We start from the raw sequence: 21,864 nt of genomic DNA on the forward strand, positions 1-21,864 counted from the left end.
TTGACATGAAAAATTTACAATTAAAAAATCTAAAAAATAAAAAGCTTCATTGTTATACTATAAACATTTACAGTAAAGAAACATGTGGTATTCGGTGATCATTAGTAATTGTATAGACGATAATCAGGAATATAAATGTGTCCAAGAGCAATTTTCTCATCCTCCACAACAATTTTCAATCATTGTTTAAGTGACACACAAGATGGCTGCCAGGTTAGTTGTTCTTTTTTTCTCTCCAGATAAAAGCTGAAATTTTGTTTGCACCTAGACAACTTTTTAGTTCTCATTACCGAAACATGAGTTTATAAATGCATATATTTAATGTAATATCATGTTGCGGTAATGATAATTTTTGATAATGATAATCTAAAAAATGTAAATAATTCTATAGTAAATATTTTTTTAAATCCTCTAAACATAATGGTTATAGTAAGTTCAGACCTTAATCTTATATGTGCAAAAAAAATTGGCTTCAAGGGCTTTTTAAAAATTCTGATGCTGAATCACCCAGATACATCTTTAACAAATGTTGTTAAAATAATTGTTTAATTTTGCAACATAATACGTTATAGCATTCAGCTCACTTTATAGCATTCAGCTGTTTGAGACAGCCAGGGCTGCAGAGGGCGCTGTAGCTTGGACTGAGCACTCTCTCTAAACAGGGCTGAAGCTGCTCAACTCTTCGCAAGAAGGTTTGGCATGCAGATACTGATGTTACAGGCAGAAGTTTTGTTTCCTCAACACATATACCAACAGCAAGAATATCTTCAAACTGCAAAAAAAAAAAACACAATTTAGATAAAATCTTATGCACTCTAATTTTTATTCGCTTTGGATAAAAGCATCGGCAAAAGGAATAAATTTGAAGACATTTTTCCAAGTCCCTTCATATGGACAAATACTTACTTAAGGCAGCTAAAAAGCTTGATGCTTACTTTTGCACTTTAGTTAATGGATCTCTTCTTACCAAATTTAAAATTGTTCCAATTCTGCTACAAGCTCAGACACTTAAAAGTGACCACCTCGCGGTTCTTACCATCTCAGGGCATGTTTTCTTTTGAATGTTTTCGACCAGTTGAGGATTGAGCTGCAGTGCTTGTGATAATGTGTCCAGGCGTGGTGCATATATTTGTGCGGCTGCAAGGACCCAAGATGGAGAAAGATCATGGGTTACTGACATCTTCTCCTGCAGTGCAAACACACAGCCCAGCATTGCCGTTTTGTATACATGTGGGAAAATGCCCAAAACCCCACAGCCTCATAAATGTGAAGCATGACAGACATCTTCATAAAATCATTAAGATTATAATGTAACGTGCATGGGTATCTTACCCTCAACTCGGCTTCAGAATGGATTTTGAATGACAGAAGTACATAGTCATTCAGGTAGCGCAGACCCAATTCGGCTCTGTCTCTCTCTAAAAGTTTTTGGATATAACTGCACAGTCCACTGCCTGAAACAGCACTAATAAACTGCTGAATCCTCGCTTTGTTGCCTTGCTCAGTGTCTGAGAGAAAAAGAGCCAGAGTTCATTGTGTAATGCATTTAAAGAGAATATTTATTAATAAAGTGATCTATTGCTGCGCCACACGATTGACATTGGTTAGGCAAACCGAAAGATCCACCCCAAACTCACATCACAGGATTAGATGTTAAGGTAGGACTCAATCAGCTGTATAAAATGCTTACTTACTGTATGTGTGTCCTAAGTTATTAAACTAGGATATAAATTGTATTCTACCTTTAAAAAATATACACACCAGTTTTAAAAGCCTATACAACTTTATATAGTCTTGTATACGAAAGCTTCAGTTGTTTACATGCAATATACCTAAAGTAAGTGGCCAACTCAAATAAGACAAAAATGACAAGAGCTCACCTCGCACAAACTCTGATTCCTCCCATAAACTCTGGCAGTATGATTTTATCAGCCAGCTGAAGGGAGCAGCACAGGGCCACTCCTTATCTCCAACAAACATGTGACACTGAACATTAATCTCCTGGTCTGCAGCACTAAAGGAGGAAAATAAGTCCATGGTTTGTAATACCTCTAACAGAAATCTGGCACAGTGAAACAGCGTTGGTTTAATGGCAGTTACAGTAGTCTTTGAACACCATCATCTTAAAGTGTTTCTTCTATATTGAAATGTCATTTTGTGCTGTGTTAAGTAAGGTTAGCATTCATCAAAATACCTTTCATTCTGTGAGAAGGTTAGGTCAAGAAGTTGTTGATCTTGAAAGATATCCAGCCAAAACTGGACCAGACCATCACTAACCCCATGCAGTAGGTTCAAGTTGCAGTCTCTGTCCAACACTTCCAAAACACGGGCAAGGACTGGGCTCAAAATGCCCTCTAGATAACGCCACAAAGTGTGCCTGAACATAAGAATAGGAAATAAATTCAGAATGCGAGAGACAACCAACCAGCCATAAAACAGGCACCCTGACAGAAAGCCAATCAGACAAACAGACAGACAGAACCAACCAGAACCAGCCAACAGGCAGACAGGCAACCAGAGACATACAGCCAGAAAGATAGTCAATCAGACAAACAAACTGATAGACACTCAGACAGCCAATCAGACAGACAGACAAGAGACAACCTACCAAACATAAAGACAGACAGACATAGAGTCAGAAAGCCAATTAGACAATCTGACAGAGAAAAAACAGTCAGAGACATCCAACCAGACAGACACTCAAACAGACAACCAGACAGACATACAGCCACCCAGACGGAAAACAGACCGACAGAGAGAAAAAACAGCCAGAGACCTTCAAACAGACAGACAAACAGCCAGAGACACAGCGAACAAGACAGACAGACACCCAGACAAAAAGCCAATTAGACAATAAGGAAGACAGACAGAGACAACCAACCAGACATACAGACAGACAAACAAACACCCAGGCAGACAGCCAACCAGAAAAACAGCCAGAGACCTTCAAACAGACAGACAGACAAACAGACAGACAGAGAGACAGACAACCAGAGAGACAGACGACCAACCAACCAGACAGAGAAACCATCAACTAGACAAACAGACAGATACTTAGGTAGACAGAAAACCAGAAAACTAGCCACCCAGACATACAGCCAGAGAGACAGACAAACAGCCACCCAGAAAGACCGACCAACAGAGAGACAGCCAACCAGACAAGCAGACAGCCAGGCACCCAGACAGACTGACAACCAGACAAACAGCCACCTAGACAGATCAAAGAGAGAGTCAGACAGACACCCAGACAGACAAACAGACAGAGCCAACCAACCAGGCAGACAAGACAACCAACCAGAAAAACAGCCAGAAAGATAGACAAACAGCCACCTAGACAGAGAGAAAGACAAACAGACAGACAGTCAACCAGACAAACATCCACCTAGACAGACAGACAAACAGACAGAGACAACCAACTAGACAAACAGCCCCCCAGACAGATCGACAGAGAGACAGACAGACACCCAGACAGACAGCCAACCAGACAGACATACCAAAAGAGAGACAGACAGACATCCAGACAGCCAACCAGACAAACAGCCACCTACCCTACTGAAAAATCCAGCTAAGACCAGCATAAGCTGGTAGCTGGTTTTAGCTGGTTTAATATGGTTTACGCTGGTCCTCCCAGCCTGACAAAGCTGGTCATGCTGGTGGGCCAGCTGGTCTTCCAGTCTGACCAGCTAAGTCCAGCTAGACCAGCTTAAAAAGTGACCAAAACACAGCTAGACCAGCTTGCTAAACCAGCAAAATCAGCTTTCTACACCAACAAAACCAGTTAAAACCAAGCTGGAGACCAGCTAAAACCAGCTCACCAGCTTAGCTGGATTTTTCAGTAGGGTAGACAGACAAACAGAGACGACCAACCAGACAGACACCCAGGCAGACAGCCAACCAGAAAAACAGCCAGAAAGATAGACAAATAGCCACCCAGACAGAGAGACAGACAAACAGAATCATCCACATAGACAGACAGACAAACAGACAGAGACAACCAACTAAACAAAGAGCCCCCCAGACAGAGAGACAGCCAAACAGACAGACACCCAGGCAGACAGCCAACCAGACAGAGACAGCCAATCAGACAAGACACCCAGACAGACAGTCAACCAGACAGAGAGACAGCCAATCAGACAGGCACCCACACAGACAGGGTAATTTATGAAATCTAGTTTATGAGAGGCATACCGGAGTGTTCCACCTTCCTGTAGAGCTTCACGGTTCTTTGCTGCTCTATAAGCCCAGTCTTTTGCATTAAGAGTCAACTCCTCTCTTTTCATCAGTGCAGTCACCAGCCTTCCTAACAGCACTTCCTGGAACAGTACTGAAAACACACACAACATTAAGCCATTGTGATAAATCTGACAATTTCTATTTTAACATAATACATATTTAATAAAGTAAACTGTGTCAGCATGAGACAGCCATCCAACCTCCTGTCCGCACAGTGTCATCACCCAGAAGGACAAGTAATATGTTCATGCGATCTATACTCCTGGAGGATTTTTGGCCTGAATCCCTTAGCAAAGAAACAGCTTTCTGGGTGCAGGATCGTATTAGGGACAAACTGTTCAGATGCACTGAACTGTCCTGCAAACAAGATAAACAGATAGCTTCTCTTAGAAGATGTGAATTTTTTTCATGAGGCATTGCTCTGATGCTGTATGTAAACCAACTCATTGCAAGCTCCAAAAGATTTTACCTTATGGCTTGCAGGTCCATTTGTATCCATTTCTTCTGAATCTTTGACATCTGTAAAAAAAAATGAGTGACTTTAGCATGTTGCTACAGTATGTGGAAATAAATAGTGGTTGCTTACAAGTCAAAAAGCCAACCTCCAAACCTCTGTGATATTCGTGGCTCATGGCCTCTCCTTAAATGCAAATCTATTGAATTGGTCTCATACCTGACTTCATTGTCTTGGAGATCAGTTCACTTATGGTTATTCCACAAAAAGCTTTAAGATCTAAACTCATGTCTTCAGAATCTCGGAGGTCATCAATATGCGCAGATAGCCAAACTCCTTAAGCAAAAAAGTTTCAAACATATTTGTTTGACAATGTATAAACACAAATTAAATGTTTTCCCTGCCAATGTGCTGAAGTTTTACTAACCTCCTTGAAAGCCAATGTATTTGTGGCCACTTGTTGTACACTGCTCACCAATTCTGGAGAGCTTTGTGATGAAGACAGTATAAAAGTTGCTCTCATCCGATTTAAAGGACAAGATTTCATTCATGGCACAGTACCTGAGTATAAGTTAAAAGGAAACAAAATATCTAAAAATTATCAATCGTTTTAAAAATTTATTTTTTTAAGTTACCGACACCAATGACTTACTTTGCTGAAGCAATAAGTTCATTTTTGCACAAGGACTCTTCCATGTCCACCTGAACCAAGAGAATGTGTAGTGAAAGCTCAGAATTCTTAAAAAAAGACCTGGAGAAAAGAAAAATATTTGAAATTGAGGAAGATTTGACAAAGAACTACAAATAAATTAACTGAACAAATAGAATGAATAGTGTAATAAACTCTGAAGTGTGTTTTTATAGATTATGGTGCTTGGATTTTACCGTAGTTTGCTGCAAAACGAGGCTTCTGTATCAAATTGGTGTAAATAGAGCAGATGAACCCTCTCAGTAGATAAACCCAAGGCTGGTGCAAGAGTTTTCACATCAGCTCTGGTGAGAAGGCTGGAGAATGTGGTTACCTAAAAGGTTGATTAAAAATGGAAATCACATTAGAAACTATTTAAACTTCTGAATTTTTATCTGCAAACATCTACAAAAGTGAACATTACCTCTAAGAACCTGCTCTTGTCTTGATCAGTCTTGTTCAAATGGCTGTCTATCAGGTCCCTGAGAGATTTATGGCTTTGTTCATGAAAATATATTCTCTGAAGTTCGTCTTTCTCATGATGTCCGAACTCTTCCAAGTACTTCAGCCTGAGGACAGAGTCAGGTGTGGCACAGTTTAAGAGAAAGCGTTTGGCAGTTTCATAAGCTTCCTCTTCCTCGTCCACAGTTTTATTTGACTCCATACTGTCTCTTGTATCAAGGTCTTTGGAATCATCATCCATTTTCACAAGATTAAAAGCATCTCCAAGAGTATCAATGTTTTCATGAACTTCAGCATCCACTTCCTTGCTGTCAACTTCCATAGAGTCATTTTGTTCCTCGTCGGGGACATCCTTCATTTCTCCATGTGACTCTGTGCCAGTCATATCTTCATCATTTAAGTGCTGTACCTCATTTTTCTCACTCTTCATGTGCATGTCCTGAGCTTTATCATTGCCCTGCTTCTGTATTTTTTCTAAAGCCTGGAGTAGTGCACTGGCACAAGCATCGCCATGGAAACCAACAAAAGCATCTGATGAGCTAAAATTTTCCCCAGTGGACTGCTGCACTCTTGAGAACTCTTCAGCCCAATTTTTGAGTTTTTCCAAAACTTTGTGTTGCCAAGGCATCAGATCTGTACTCCTATCAACTTTGTGCTTTTCAAGTCTGTTCTTTAGAGGGACAGGAAACTTTTTGTAGACTTTTTCCTGGTCCTCCACCACAATCAGTCTAAAGTTTTTGTGCACTCGACACTTCACTCTATGTGAACCGAGTCCCAAGTCGACATACTGCTGTCCACTGAAATAGACATAGTATTGATTTAAGGCATCATACAGGCTCTCATAGAGATTTAAGAGATTCAACAGAATGACAGTTCGACCTGTCTCCATGCATGCCTTTATTCGACTCACATTGCGACATATCTGGGCATACTCCTGGTCTTTTGGAAATCCTGAACCAAACACAATTTCAGGACTTGTGAATTTCTCATTTGAGAAAATATGGTGTTGGACTATGTACAAGGCAGCACTGTTGGTTGTGAGCAAAAGCAAGTATCGACAATCTTCTTCAACCAGATTTTGTTCAATCATTCGTAAAGTACTTGGTCTCTGGACATCTAGTCTATTCTGAAAGATAACTTGGAAGTAATGAAGTGGATCAAAACCATCTCTTTGCCCACTGAAATTTCTCATAACAGCCTTTGCCAACTCACTGTCACATGGATTTTTGTCTGTTTTTTTGGCTGTGGCAAAAATCATTTTTACCAAACTATAATAATCTCTAAGTCCAAAGAACTGTTCACTGTCATTTTTACAAATGTGTAGGAAGCCCTTTGCCAATTTCGGCAGGAGCTGCTTGATTTTAAGAAGGACAGTTTTGGATGATGAGCAGATTCCTTCGGCTGTCTCTACCAAGTCTTTCTCACTTGGGTCCCAGCGGGACACAAAAATGCCCCTATTCATTTTTGCTGGGTCGAGAGCCCAGTTTGAAATTCCAACAAATCCAACCTTCATGTGTGGTTGGGGCCTCTCGCTATCTATGCATCCATCCTCTAGAAGAGGATGCAATGTCTTTAATGGCATCTGAGGAGAGTCCTCAGCAAGTCCTATTTCATCCAGTACTACAACTGACACATACTCATCCAAATTCTTATCCTTTTGAAAACGTGCACAGTTCCGAAAGGTTCCAATTATCCCTTCAGGGCTGGAGTGAGGGCTGCATTGAAAAGACACCATGTGAACTTCTTTAAGTTGCTTAAAAAAGTCATAGTGAGAGGCCTGACGCTGCATGGCTTCTGCTACAACGGTCTTAGCTAGAGATTTTGAACTTCCTGGCTTGCCAACCAGAAAAAGTGGAATTCTCAACTCAATGCAGACCACCATGAGGAAAACATTCTCTTTCAAAGCCAGATTTTTAGCAATCGTTTCTCTTGTTTCAATGTTCTGCAGAAAAAAGTCTTGGCATAAAGAAATCTCTTGCTCTATTGACTCTTCAGAGTTGAACGGATGAGGAAAGCACTGCCTGACCGTGGAGAGGTACGGACCTTTGTGTTCAAGTGATGGATAATAGCATACACCAATGGCGAGCACCAAGCATTTCAAGGTCAGCTCTTCCTTTGTGATCAAGTGGTCATTTGGGAAAAGATTTTGTCTGTGGTTGTAAAACCAAACCAGGACACACATTGATCTCTCCACATCCCTAAGACTTACGAAGCTGCATTCATCTGCTTGGCTGCGCATGTATCTTTGAGACATAGACAGAACTTCTGTGATCACTGTTTGGCATCTCAGGGGCAAACAATGAACCTTTATTTGTTTTTTAACAATCTGATGAATGTAAGAGTATTCAGTTGAATCACTTAACTGTCCAAAATCCCATACCAGAGGCACCATGCTTGGGGGTAACGGATGCACACGGTAAACAAGCTGTCTCATGGGAACTTTACCAAGGCGATCCTCAGTTTCTTCAGCTTTCACTCTGTATCCCAGCCCAGCTCGCTCTAAGCGATTTATCATTTCAGTGGTGTGTCTTCTGTAGGGATTACATGCGGCAATAATTTTCAGACCAGAATTATTCCTCAAAGGGTATCCCTGTACAGTTTTGTCACACAGTACTTCCTTGATGGCAAAGATTGCTTCAGTGGTGTTGGCTTCATCAAAGAATAAGACTGTATCAAGTTGATATTTTTGGCGATTGTTCTGAGCAATTTTTTCTGCTTCCCTCACCTTCTTATAGATGATCTCAGAAGTAGTACCTCCATGGACTTTGACTAGTATCATGTTTATAACATCTCTGCCTTCGCGTTGCAGATCACAGAGGAAGCGCACAAGACGCGTCTTCCCACAGCCAGTTTCTCCCATAATGATCACTGGAATCTCACATCTGAATCTCATATGAATAGCCAACATCTTCATGACATTGTCAGCAGTGAGCTCATATGTAGGGTCTGGATCAAACTCTCCTTTTGTCCATCCTTTTTTAGCACCAACAACATATGAAATTCTTTGTATTTTGTCTTCTCTAGGCAGGTTGTCAAAGTCTTCAGAAAGGTTAATTCTTTGTCGTTCAAGGCCAGAGAAAAGCTCTTGCGACATCACATTTCCCATTAACACTTTGTCACTTCGTGGATCAACTGCATTTAGAATCCTACCATTTGTCTTCACGTGAAATCCTAAGAAAGACATGGTGAAATGATCTGCATTAAAAAAGATGTAAGGGTGAGATTCATTTTCCCATCGCTTCCGAATAGTTAGTTTAGATAAGATGTCTTCCGGATCTTCGTTTTGAGAGAATAAAGAGGGGCTTTGGTCTGAGATGTCAACAGAAGGAGAGGCAAAGTCTCGAGCCATATAAATCATGAATTTAACTAAGAAGTCTTTAAAACCACTCAAATGGTCAGCAAGGAAGTCTGCATCACAAAACATGGAATCCTCACAGTCTTTAAGCTGAAGGTTAAGAAACCAAGTGAAGTGTTTTAATTCTGCCCATGATGGATCACTTAAGCCACAGTTTGACAAAAGATGATGGAGACAGTCAACTGGATCACCTTCCACAGAACAAGCCTGATAATTGAAACGGTCTAAGTTCTCATTCTTGTTGAATCTCTTTAAATATTGGTAAGGTCTTTGAACGCCTTCACTTTTAAACTCTCCCACGTCCATCAGGGGATCTAAGGATGCATATCTCTCTGTTTTTCTTCTGATCTCCAAATGTTTTACTTCTTTAGGGGGTCTGCAGAAGATAGTAGGAAGTATATGCAAAAACCCATGGTTTCTCTGTGAAGCATTGAAAGAAGATTATATAGGTAAGTTCAAGAATTAATAAGTTTTAACTATGGCTTAAAGAAGGAAAAGTAATGGTAAGCAGTAGCACTGGCAAAGCACAAGTTGTAGTACCTCCATTTGGGTTTGACTGTTGTGACTAAGACCTTGTTGCAGTGCTTCAATTACAACCAAATGAGCTGCGTTTCTCCTCCACATATTTCCCTTGCTGTCACTAAGACATCCAAGAACAAGTAATTTGAACAGAAACTCCTCCAAGCCACAACGTACCTGTAGAACCAAGCAAAAATCAGAGATTTAAACAAATTTAAAATGAAATATTAGTCATCCACACTTAGCAAAAAAATATTGCACTTTGATATATCAAAACAATACAACTACACATTTGTTGTAAAACATACAGCTGCAGTATCAATGTGCAACAGCACAGGGTCCTGTTCTCTCAGTGGAGTCAGCCTCTGGGACAGAGTTTGGACAAATCCATCGATGTTAACACAGGGCTCAATGAGTCTGATTGTTAGACAGGTTGCTTTTGGAAACTCTGTTTGGAAGTTCTCAAATAGACGCTTTACATACAATGACTTTCCTGCACAGAAATTAGAAGATGGGTATCATCATCAAATGTCTTGTCTGGTAAAATGTCATAAGAAAATGTTTTCACCAATTTTATCCCAACAATACATACCAACAGCTGGACGTTCAGATGAAATCTTCCAAACAGACAGCTTACTTGGATAGACATGACTGTCAAGCTCAGATGGAATATGGAAGTGATTTTTAAGGTACTCTTTGCTTCTTTCCTTAGATACACACAGACCTGTTTGCACCTTATAGTTACTGAAGTAGGAAGGGACATATCTATCCTGGTTTACAGGGCAGACCATCACTAGACGGTAATGAGGCCCAGCACTCTTTTCCAGTGTCTCAAAGCATTCTACCAGAGCCACACTCACATCATATGTCAGTGATCCTGGATTGACCAAAGTGTAAATCTTGTTATGTTTGCTTGCAGTGCCCTGAAAACCTAGACACCGACGAAGGATGATCTCAACTTCCTCTTTGGTTGTATCTTCTTGGCACATTAATATCTCATCAGTTGTGGGAAGAGGTTGCTCTGGGCTTTCTGTGTAAATGGACAATGTGGTACTAATTACATCCTCAATAGGACACTGAACAAGGTTTGGCCTTCCCTCTAGAATGATCTGAGGAATTTTGCGCTTAATTGGCTTTTGATTCATGGAAGAGAGAACACAGAGAAACTTCCCGAGTGTTTCAACATCGACATGGTCAGTGAGGAATCTGGACATGTTCTCTTTAAATTGCTTCCACAGGTCCTCCAAACATTCAATCTCCTGTTCTTGTTCCTCTGTCCCATCGTCTTGAATCATAGGTTCAATTTCCTCTGTTGCTGATTTGAAGGCTTCCCATATGTCAGATATGGTACAGTCTGGTTTAACATTGGTCAAAAGATGCCACATTTGCTGTGGCACAGGTTTAATTTTGTTATTAATATTGTTGACCCATTCGCAAAGATAGACCAATTGCTCTGATGTGTAATTATTCAGGGCATAGTACTGAGAGCGCATCTTAGATAAGTGGGCACACCAGTCTGTATGGAAGTCTTCCAGAGATCGACACAGATTCTGAAGCTCCTCAAGCATCTCGCCCTGATAAATAACATACTTCTCTAGCTGCAAAAAGCTGACGTTGATGCAGGGTTGTTCTTTGGGGTTGCATTGTATCTGAGCTTCCCAATCCCTAAAGAGCATATTACCTGAGGTGCGCAACTGCAGGAGGATGCGACCCATCCTCTGGACACCTTCAAAAACCTACAGAGTGAAAACAGATGTAACTCTTCAAAACTAGCCTTAAGCTCCAAATGTAATTTTAAAGGTGCTTGTGAAATGGTGGAATCATTATATCTTCCTAATATTAAGAAAAATGTTTATGGATAAAAGTATCACCTGAGTAAACTTGTTGACTTGCTCTTTTCCATGTTCCCCTTTAGATGACATCAGCATAAGTTTATTCTGAAGCTCAAGGAGTTCATTAAGACTGTATGTCTTTGTTTGTCCATTTCTCATCACCTTCACATTAAAGACATTGTCCAATGCTGTCTACAAACATATCACAAGAAAACCCATAAACACACTGTATAAAATGTTTATTTTTAAACATAACATATTAATTGTTTAATATAAGCGATTAACATTGTCTGATTTCAAATCACAAAGCATTAAGTAAGGAATAATTGACGACGGGCCGTTGAATTATACGAAAATAATGCACACCCAAGGTGGTTATGCCACAGTCAATTATTCCGCTTATACCACGGTTACCAAAAATATTGCTTTGGTGCTTATTTTTAAGACATTTTAAAGGTCAGGTGTGCGGTTATTGAAAAATAATTAACACCCATGGGACATTTCTCAACCAATCAGAATAAAGCATTTAACAGGCACGTGGTATAAACATTATTAAATGGGTGTCTACTCACTTTTCCAGTGAAATTCTTTGGCCAACCCACATGATACACGCCTTCAGTGTTGATAGCTGAGGCCAGGGAAAGAGAAGATTGCTCAACAGACCCATGAGTCTCCCTCAAACCTTTAAGCCAGTCCAACCATCGACAGGAGTCTCTCTGTATACAAAATAATATTTTATATTGCCAAAATATGGTATGTCATTTGCAGGGAAATTTTTACTTTACAAATTACAGACATGACCGATTCCCACTGGATTAAGATAACAGACAACCTTTGCAATTGTTACAAATCACTAGAGGTCAGTAGGTAATAGCCTACTAATCCTATGCGAATAGGGTTTAAAACTATATAAAATGTAGTGTCAGGTGGTGCTGCAAACTAACCAGTTTTTCCACAAGTTTCTTATCTTTCTCAAGGTTGTTCCACACTTGCTCAGCATAGACAATAAACTCATCAAATCCTGCAGTGTGCTGTAGTGAGTAAAGCAAAGGGCTGTAGCCCATCACAGCAGTCTCAAAATTTGCAAGACGATCAATGTCTGCATCATTCTCTCCTGCAGAAATCATTGATAGGTCCATAAAGACCTTCAAATCCCTTAAACCTGGATGAGAAAGGTAAATAAACATAACATTAAAAATTTAACCATCTTACAGAACATGATGACTATAGTCCTCAAATCAATATTATAACACAGATAGTTCTTACTTTTAATTTGGGTTTTCACCCATTCGTTAAGAGTATCACTGGTCAAGAATGCCTTCAGACAGGCTATGTGTTGTGGTTTGACATTCGACAGCTTCTGTCTGGCTTGGACAAGATCATCACTCAACGAACCCAGAGGGTTTTGTTTGAATGATTCGTCGCTCTATATATACAGAAACTGAGTTGACTAAAATGATCAAACAAAACTAAACAAAATCACATACATACAAAGACTGGTCTCTTACCACTCGAGTCAGGATATGTATTGCACTGAAATCTCCTTGTAATCCCAATTTATCTTTAATTTTCAGTATGACCCCTGCAGATTCAGCCGCATGGTGAAGGTATCTATATTCCTGAATCTGACTTAACCGATGTTCTCGCCAGTTCTTCTCCAGATCCCGATTAACTAGCATAGTGGCCATTAAATCAAGCTCTTTCTTTAGCCGATTTCCTTCACCCTGGTCTTCACACCAATCCAAGGCCCGATCCACTTCTTTAAAACAAACTGTACCATTAGCTATCTTTAGACCAAGGTTAAGGAAGTCAGCGCGACAAGGTCTCCAGATTTGGTGATGGACTTCTGTAAGATGTAGCAATAATGGCCGAGGAACCAGCATTACAAGTTCTGTTGCCTTTTCTTCCCACACACGTAGCAGAAGATTGCTTTCTCTCACTTCATGCATCTCCTGTGCCATTTCTTGGACTTCAACATTGTTACTGTAGCATAGCACCTGTCTTGTGTTGTTTTTTTTAAGATCCTCTTGACAGAAATACGTCTGCACCTCAACCAATTTGTCCATGGCTGTTTTCTGTAGGTCAGTTCTGACCTCTTCTTCAAGGGAAGAAAGCTCGGGTACTGTTGGAAAATTTGTGAACACAATTAAAGTATGAAATACAACATTTCGGGCCCTATTTTAACGATCTAAGCGCATTGTCTAAAGCGCACGGCGCATGGTCTAAACGGGCGTGTACGATGCCACTTTTGCTAATTTAATGTTGGGAAAAATGGTTTATGTGCCAAGTGCATGGCCTAAAAGGGTTGTTCCTATTCTCGTAATGAGTGATGGGTGTGTTTTGGGACGTAACATGCAATATACCAATGAGAGTCTCAATGAAACCAATGAAAGTACGGAGCGCTCACACTAGTCAAATAAACCAGGTTTTGGGGGTCAAACACTCGGGTCATTTTGGATAGTGTGAGTATGCCCTAAGGTTCTTACCAGATATAGCATCTGAAATCTTCCCAAGCATATTAATAAGGAAGTTCATGTGCTCCCTTTGTTCTTCAAAGGCTTTCAAGTCACTTTCTCTTTGACTGAGTAGCTCTGTCACATTGATAGAAAGGTTTTCTTCTTTGTTGTTTTTCTTATCTAATGGAAAAAGAAAAAGTAATTAAGATGGAGGCATAATGATACCTCTGTAAGTAGTAACAATAACTTGACTTGTACTAACAGACAACATGAAATAACAGACAACACTTACATTGGATGTAAAGTTTTGCAAAATGTGTCTTATATTTCAAGATATTTTTTAGGTGGCCCAGGGTTACATTTCCCTCGCAAAGGCTCTGAATCAGAGAACCCAAGTCTGACTGACTATCTGCTATCAACTGACGGGCTTCTTCATCCAACTTCCACTGATTCCAGTTGTCTGTAATAATAATAATAATGAATAACTTCTGTATTTACAGAAAAAAAATCACAAAATATCATAAATCATACATACGAAAATCATTTATTTACACACTATAAAGGAATAAAATATGGTCAAATGATATACTCTGACCCTTTACTTAAAGGCGGAGTCCATGATGTTTGAAAGCCAATGTTGATATTTGAAATCACCTAAACAAACACGCCCCTACCCCAATAGAATCTGGACCTTCTGTTGATAGACCCGCCCCACACATACGCAACCCGGCATTTGATTTGATTTGATTGGCTATAAGTGTGTTTTGGTAGTCGGCCCGTCTCCTTCTCCAAACCGTTTTTCAAACATCGTGGACTCCGCCTTTAAGAGATTCATTCACTGTACCTTGAGAAAGGAAAAAGTTGATTGCTGATTGGGGGTCCAGTAGCCGTCTTTCCCAATCCTTTCCAAAGCGAGCAGCTGACTCCACAATAATGCAGGACAAGACAGACCATTTTTTGTGTTTGTAAAATAGATTGCCTAAAAGATCTCCTTCCTTCTTTGCCTGCAAGCAAAAGAAAATAACAAAAGTTACTAGGACAAGCTCATACTGTATAATTATATTATTATTTTACACAGTTAAAAGAAACTGTCTACCTAAAGAAAATTACTGCAAATGAGGAACTGGGAATGATAATCGACAAAATGTATGCACTATTAAAAAAAGTCTAAACATTACCTGACATTTGTTCTTAACAGCTAACTCGCAAAGCTGTTGAAAACAAGCCTGAATGTTAGTGTGGCTTTTTTCGATAGACTTTGCTGACGTCTCCAGACAGCAAACCAAAATCTTGTCAAGTTCAGAAATCTGAAAAGCAAAAGGTCAAAAGCCACATAGTAAATGTACAATGCATTAACCACTGCACATATTTTTGACATTATAATAGGGTAAATATCCTACCTGTGACACTCTCCTTTTCAGATCTTTGTCTAATAAACTTGTCCAGCCTTCAGAGAATTCTGGTATTACACTCTCAATCCCATACAAGTCATTCCACAACTGCAAAAAATATATGAAATAAAACATAAATTAATAGTTTGGATGTGTATGAGTACTTTCTTTTTAAGTAAGCATCTGCTGAGATAATAAATGTAAATCTATGCACATCTAAATATTCATATTTGCAGGTACGGTATGTCTTTAGAAATACATACACTCTTAAAATGAATGTGTTAAATTAACACATCTTGTGTCTAGTTAAGGACAACACATCTAGTGTGTTGTCCTTTACTTAACACATCTCTGTGTTATTGTTGGAATAACACACTTTGTGTTGTTTTAACACATCTTGTGTTGTCCATTTCATTTATTTAAGCTCACAATCTACACGAAATGACACACAATGTGTTAAAATAACACATAATGTGTTAAATAGTTTAACACAAAACAATGTGTTAAAATTAACACATCCTTTTTTAGAGTGTACAGAACATAGACAGTCACAATAGAAGCATCTAGAAATGTTGCATTATTGTAAACCACATGGCAGGTGAAGCTAATATTGACTCCCTAAATACTCTGCTATACCTCTATTTCTCTGGGGTAAGACAGCCTGGAGCTTTGCATCAGAGGTTGTTGAAGCAGACCATCTCTCCATTTATTGAAATCCGTTTGCATCTCTTTGAGTTGTACGGAAAGTAGATTTTGCTGTTGTTCCTTTTCCTCTCCACCCTGTAAGATGGACTGCTTTGTTTACAGAGACACTACAAAACCTTTAAATGTGACTGACAAGCTAATCTGAATGACACAGTACCTTTGAAAGTGCAGCATGTTTCATTTCAACCATTTTAAGCAGCAGTTGGAAGGTGAGCACTGGTACACTGTATTCTGCCACAAGTCGAGCAATCTTGCAAGCGCTTTTGTGTACATTTCTGCAAGACTCAAGGATTGAGCCTAATGACTCAGACTCCATGATTCTGAAAATTAAAGGAACTGCATTAATATCAGACCTAGATAAGTGTTAACAATCATGGAAAGGTATTATACAATATTAAGAACTATATTGTACCTTCCTTTTTCATCCTCAACCCTCTTCAACAAATAGCACAGGACATTCTCAGTTGCCTGCATTAAAACAAAACAATCATTGGTTGATTTTGTATTCAACCAGATACAAAATATGCCGTATGCAATATACTGTTCAAATGCAAAATTTTGTCATTACTTATTCACCACATAATTTTTAATCTTACATACAATATGGACACTTTTAAGGTTCTTAAAATATAGTCCTTTTCTGTCCTTTCTGCAGCTCACATGTGATCAATATAAACCGTGAGAAATCCTTCAAAAAATGAAGCAATAAATAATGACAGAATTTGCTTTTCTGTGAACTATTTTATTTATCTGAGACCTCAAGGTTTTTTTTGCGGTAGTAATCACTGTTTTGCACAGATTTCCCAATTTCCTCCATTCTGTACATCAGGCTCTGGATCAGATGTTCAGGAGCAGTTCCTGTTAACTCAGCAAACTCAGCCACATCCTCAAAAGCAACCATGGAAAGCCAGCTGGTCAACAAGTAAGGCTTATCCTTGGTCAAAGAGAGGTGATCTTTAATCATCTGAAGGACCATCCTAAAGATTTAGTAAGAAAAAATTTAATAGATCCTCTGCTCTTTTGGTCGTTTATATATTTTCGGAATTAAAAGTGATCCTCTAAAATGTGTTAGACATACCTCCTCTTTTCTGGGAATCGTCTAATGTTCTCTCTAAATGATGGATACTGGACTTTTTCAAGCCCCGCCCAATTCTGCTCATCCACAACTGAGCCTGGATCTGACTTTGTCCCTGGTGGTCTTAATAAGTGAAGGGCAGGAACAAGCAGTACCAGTTCGGAGATCACCTTCTGTGCACATCGGTTCATTAGCCCTATCACTGTGCTGCAAAATTATACATATAATTATAATAGCAGAAACTTAGAAATACTGTATATATGGAAATCAGCAGACGCACTTTCTCAATAGACCCTATCAACTGAACATTACAGAATAATATTATAAAAATATAATACCATATTGTCTAACAATTAAAGAATATTTGTAGTTGTTCTGTAGGTTGAGCGCAAAACTAAGATAATTTGCTATTTATTGAGTGACTTGCGTCAAGGAAAAATTCTCATTTATACTGAAGTTTTATTAATCATTGTTGCAAGCAAATTATCTTAAAGCCCGTTTACATTCAGGAGCATCATGTGAACTATTGGTATTTTACACAGGATCATTCTCTCTCAATTTCTTCAAAAAACACTTTGCTTCCATAGGGTCTGTTCAATAAACTTAACACTTACAATTCAATGACAGGCAGAGCTGCTTGCATGTCTCCAAAAGAAGCAGTATTTTTGAAGACAATTTGGCAAAGCTTTCCCCACTCCTTTATGCCAATATCCACTGCACAGCCTTCGCACACCTGAAACACTGAAAGTGCCACTTTCAAAGACTTGATCCCAGCTGAGCTCTGTGTTTTCCTTTCTGATTCTCTATTCAAAATCTCAGTCAGTTTTGCTGAAATCATCTCTGAAACCTAAATCAAGAACTACAGTTATTCTTATGTATTACAAACGTTTCGGAACAACAAAGCTAATAAAAAAGAACACACTTACATTCATTGGAGACGGAAAAAGATTCCCTGGGAATGTCACCCATTTTTCATTGTTTAACTGAAAACCTTTTTTGTAATAGTTTAGGTGTTGTATAAATGTCTTAATGCTCTCATGGTTAGATGGCTCCCATTTGCGAAACACTTTGTCCAGTAGCACATCAGCAGAAATCCTCCAGCCTTCAAAAATGTTTTTATCTGCAAACTGAAAAAACCTTTCTCCTAACCTTTTCATCCAATCTTGAAAAGATCCTGAACTTGAATAACTTATATAGCCTTCATAAAGGTGCAGCTCTGTAAAATCCAACAACAACATAAGCCATTATTGCACAATACAGAAATCTAAAAACCTTTAATAAACATAGGTTTAGGTACCTTTTATTGTATTGTCAGTAGGTATAGCAACACATCTCAGTGCTATTTCTTCAATCTGTCTGTTTCTTTGTTGCACTGCATACTTATATTGTATTACACCACCCTTCACTTGGCTTTTCTCAACTGAGAACGTTGCTTCAATCAAACAGCCATCCTGATGTAGATCCCTTTGCAACAACAGTTCCATGAATTTCATATTATTTTATAATACTTTCTCGCGCAAGGCATATTGTATTTGCTACTAATCTACATTAAAGAAACATTCAAATAAAAAAATAAATGTGAAAATGTTGTGTGCACCTACATTCGTTGTGTTGTTTGTAGTTGAATGTTTCTATCGTTATAAAGCACATGAAGAGAGTTACACTCTTCATTAAATCTGAATCTTTTGTCCAGAACTGCATACACATAGAAAGTAAACATCGGCTCTTTATCTGGAGCCCTCACTGGGGAACGTTTTCTGTGAAAGTATAACATAAAAATATGTGAGGAAAAAAAAGCTAAATTAGAAAGAGGTTATACATTTGATACTGTAAGATAAGCACAGTGTTGCAAACCTCTGTGTTTCTTTGCTGTCCATTGTGCTGCCTTGATTTGTTTCTGTTTGGTTCTTCTGCTCTTTAGTGCCTTTAGTCTGATTCCCCGCTGTCACTTGTGCATATGATTTTGATCCATCAACTCCTGGGACAGCGGCTTTCTGTGAATCTCCTCTGGAATGTTTTTCTTTCTCATCTGTGTCTTTCTTCTTATCTCCATCTTGTTCTCCGCAACCATCTGACAGTTTGGTCGTCTTTTCGTCTGTTTCTATAGACTCACTCACTTTCCTTTTTTTCCTCTCTATACATTTCTCATCTTCTCCATCACTTTCATTTCCACTGCTCCTTGGCAACATTGTTTCCACCTCCATCTTATTCTCCTCTGGAGCTTTGTCCTCTGTTGGCTCGGATACATTTGTAGTCTCATTGTTGGCATTGAAGTCAGTTTGCGTCTGCTGTGTTCCTTGATTGACAGCCTCGGTCTGAGTCGAGATTTCCACCGTTTTTAAGCTTGTTTGAGTCTGAGCATCTTTGCTAAGTGCCCTGGAGTCTGTACTTGGCTGTCCGGATCCACTTGCTGGCCTCTGCTTGTTGGATGAAGTGCTAGCAGCTCTTTTTTTGGACTTGCCTTTCTCCGAACTCCTTTTATTCTTTGGCATTTTCTAAGTTTTTACAGCTTGTAGCTTTTTTGGTTTGGTGAAAGATTCACAAGTTAAAATTAAAAATGTACATTATGTACATTTGCTCACATTAATCCAAACTTATTGTACATTTGTAAGATACGAACCCATGACACACCTTATGCAATGCTATACAAGAAACACAATAATGATATAGTAATAAACACTATAAAAATACTGTAATGACGATAAAAATATAACTATCCTAATAAAAACAAACTTTATCAATATAAACCACTTGAATCAGTAACTTTGAAATAGCAAAGTTAACAAATAAATAATATATGCTAAATATGTTGACATGGATTTCAACAGTTTGTTAATGCAATTACGACGGCTAAACACGGTTATTGTGCAATAACTGAGGTAAAGTTTTATAAGGATTTAGTGAATCTCCTCAGTGACTAAATCACAACATTGCAATACACACAGAAACACAAAAGCTTTTAATATTTAACGTTATAGTAAACATCTTTTAGTAATATAAATCTGCAGTAGCCTAATAAATAACTCTCACGCCTTTGTTGTGCAGAAATGTCCGATTCATTTACGTGACTTGTGTAAATCCTAAAGCTGCATCATCGTATGTTAAGAGCATCAAATGAATCCTAAACATAAGCATTAGTCGTAATATTGTCATTATACAAAATATATCGTGTCAGTCATACCTGTTTGTGTCTCTCTGGACCGTCATCACATATGTGAATAAACTCAATGGGTTTTCGCGTTTAAAGCGCAAAGACTTTCAGTTTCGTTTCGTCAGAAGGTTTCGAGGGAATCGTTGCGTTTCCTCGTTTGTAAACCTGACTCATGAATATTAATTAGTATTATGAATTATGATATCCTCGATAATAAAAACGTATTAATGATCAAATTGATATTTTTAAAGCTGAATTTCATCCTAATAACGTTACAAAAGACAGAAAAGACATGCATTACATTAGGCTAATTTTACCATGGTAAATGTATTTAAATACAAATGGTGGAGAAAGGCAGGCAACTGAATTACTTATTTATATGCTAAAAACATGGTTACTATTTTTATTTAAAAAACATATTGTTCATTCTTATAAGAGATATTCACAATATACAGAAACCATTTAAAGGTGCAGTGTGTAATTTTTAGAATAATCTAAAATACAAAATGCAAAATAATATACAAAACTATATGATCAGGGGTGTATAAAGACCTTTCGTTATAAACCGTTATGTTTTTATTACCTTAGAATGAGCTGTTTTTATCTACATACTGTCACGCCGGGAAACAGGAATCAGGACACATACGCAGGGTTCACACAAAAGGATAACATTTAATATAAATAACATAGAAAACAAACACAGGAACCAAAGCACGGGCAGAATAAATAAACAGGAACAGACAGGATGGAGACAAATGGCGACAATGATCCGGCAAGTGAGGCTATGTCCACACGAAGCCGGTGCATTCCCTATCCGATCATTTTTTTTCCTTGCTCTGAAAAAATAATCCGTAAACACGAAACCACTGAAACCGACTGAAAGCGGTGTAGTATATATGCCGGACCAGTATGGGGCGCTGTAATTCTGCCACAGATATACACTATACACGGAGAAGAAGACTTTGAGCATGCACATAACCAACGTATGGTGTTGTCCATTATCGCTTGTTGGTCACCACAATTGCATAGAAGCAATAGATTTTGCTGTAATAAAGCTAGTAGGCTTTAGTAGCTTCTGTAGCACGAACACAATCACGTAGTCCGCCGTTATTGTTGTTGCTGTTACGTGTGACGCTTCCGACACGTGATGTGATGACGTTTTTGCTTCACAAAATATACGGATTGGCTGTACAGACGAAACCGCAAGGGTGTCGGTTTCAGATTTATCCACTTTAGGACCCGGTTTCAAAAAATAGCGGATTCAGTCTCCCAAAACGCCGGATCCGTGTGGATGAAACGCCAATACGATAACAAATTTATACGTATACAGTGATACGCGTCTCCGTGTGGACAGCCCCTGAGTATAGCACAAACAGGGGTATAAATACAGACAGACTAACAATGCACATGTGAGATGAGGAAGGTAATTAATCAATGAATAGTCCAGGTGACGGTAATCGGAACAGACACAAAACATGAAACGGATTTAACTGTGACACAAACACGGAGGGTCCCCTTACACGGAAGTCGCCATTTTTCTACT

The 21,864-nt window shown here is 38.8% G+C and overlaps 1 protein-coding gene across 1 annotated transcript in view; it reads right to left on the reverse strand.

Moving 5' to 3' along the window:
• rnf213b (ring finger protein 213b) overlaps positions 1–20,492 on the reverse strand; it is a 39,462-nt gene extending 18,970 nt beyond the window's left edge. The window contains exons 1-37 of the mRNA XM_073866510.1: positions 20,352–20,492; positions 19,025–19,686; positions 18,772–18,927; positions 18,468–18,634; positions 18,097–18,386; positions 17,785–18,017; positions 17,174–17,377; positions 16,853–17,072; positions 16,508–16,563; positions 16,253–16,415; positions 16,027–16,170; positions 15,400–15,498; positions 15,178–15,306; positions 14,844–15,003; positions 14,292–14,459; positions 14,030–14,179; positions 13,052–13,665; positions 12,810–12,969; positions 12,488–12,705; positions 12,116–12,259; positions 11,583–11,735; positions 10,304–11,447; positions 10,020–10,204; positions 9,733–9,888; positions 5,800–9,612; positions 5,573–5,709; positions 5,340–5,438; positions 5,115–5,248; positions 4,907–5,023; positions 4,703–4,752; positions 4,434–4,590; positions 4,189–4,324; positions 2,195–2,377; positions 1,881–2,014; positions 1,333–1,508; positions 1,037–1,228; positions 585–772 (exon numbers count right to left, since the gene is read on the reverse strand). Of these exons, the coding sequence (XP_073722611.1) occupies positions 585–772; positions 1,037–1,228; positions 1,333–1,508; positions 1,881–2,014; positions 2,195–2,377; positions 4,189–4,324; positions 4,434–4,590; positions 4,703–4,752; positions 4,907–5,023; positions 5,115–5,248; positions 5,340–5,438; positions 5,573–5,709; positions 5,800–9,612; positions 9,733–9,888; positions 10,020–10,204; positions 10,304–11,447; positions 11,583–11,735; positions 12,116–12,259; positions 12,488–12,705; positions 12,810–12,969; positions 13,052–13,665; positions 14,030–14,179; positions 14,292–14,459; positions 14,844–15,003; positions 15,178–15,306; positions 15,400–15,498; positions 16,027–16,170; positions 16,253–16,415; positions 16,508–16,563; positions 16,853–17,072; positions 17,174–17,377; positions 17,785–18,017; positions 18,097–18,386; positions 18,468–18,634; positions 18,772–18,927; positions 19,025–19,662 (11,267 nt within the window). The 5' untranslated portion in view covers positions 19,663–19,686; positions 20,352–20,492. The remainder of the gene's footprint in view (positions 1–584; positions 773–1,036; positions 1,229–1,332; positions 1,509–1,880; positions 2,015–2,194; positions 2,378–4,188; positions 4,325–4,433; positions 4,591–4,702; positions 4,753–4,906; positions 5,024–5,114; positions 5,249–5,339; positions 5,439–5,572; positions 5,710–5,799; positions 9,613–9,732; positions 9,889–10,019; positions 10,205–10,303; positions 11,448–11,582; positions 11,736–12,115; positions 12,260–12,487; positions 12,706–12,809; positions 12,970–13,051; positions 13,666–14,029; positions 14,180–14,291; positions 14,460–14,843; positions 15,004–15,177; positions 15,307–15,399; positions 15,499–16,026; positions 16,171–16,252; positions 16,416–16,507; positions 16,564–16,852; positions 17,073–17,173; positions 17,378–17,784; positions 18,018–18,096; positions 18,387–18,467; positions 18,635–18,771; positions 18,928–19,024; positions 19,687–20,351) is intronic.
• Between the last annotated feature and the right edge of the window lie 1,372 nt (positions 20,493–21,864).

This window comes from Misgurnus anguillicaudatus, chromosome 4 (assembly GCF_027580225.2).
Source record: "Misgurnus anguillicaudatus chromosome 4, ASM2758022v2, whole genome shotgun sequence".
Lineage (NCBI taxonomy): Eukaryota > Metazoa > Chordata > Actinopteri > Cypriniformes > Cobitidae > Misgurnus > Misgurnus anguillicaudatus.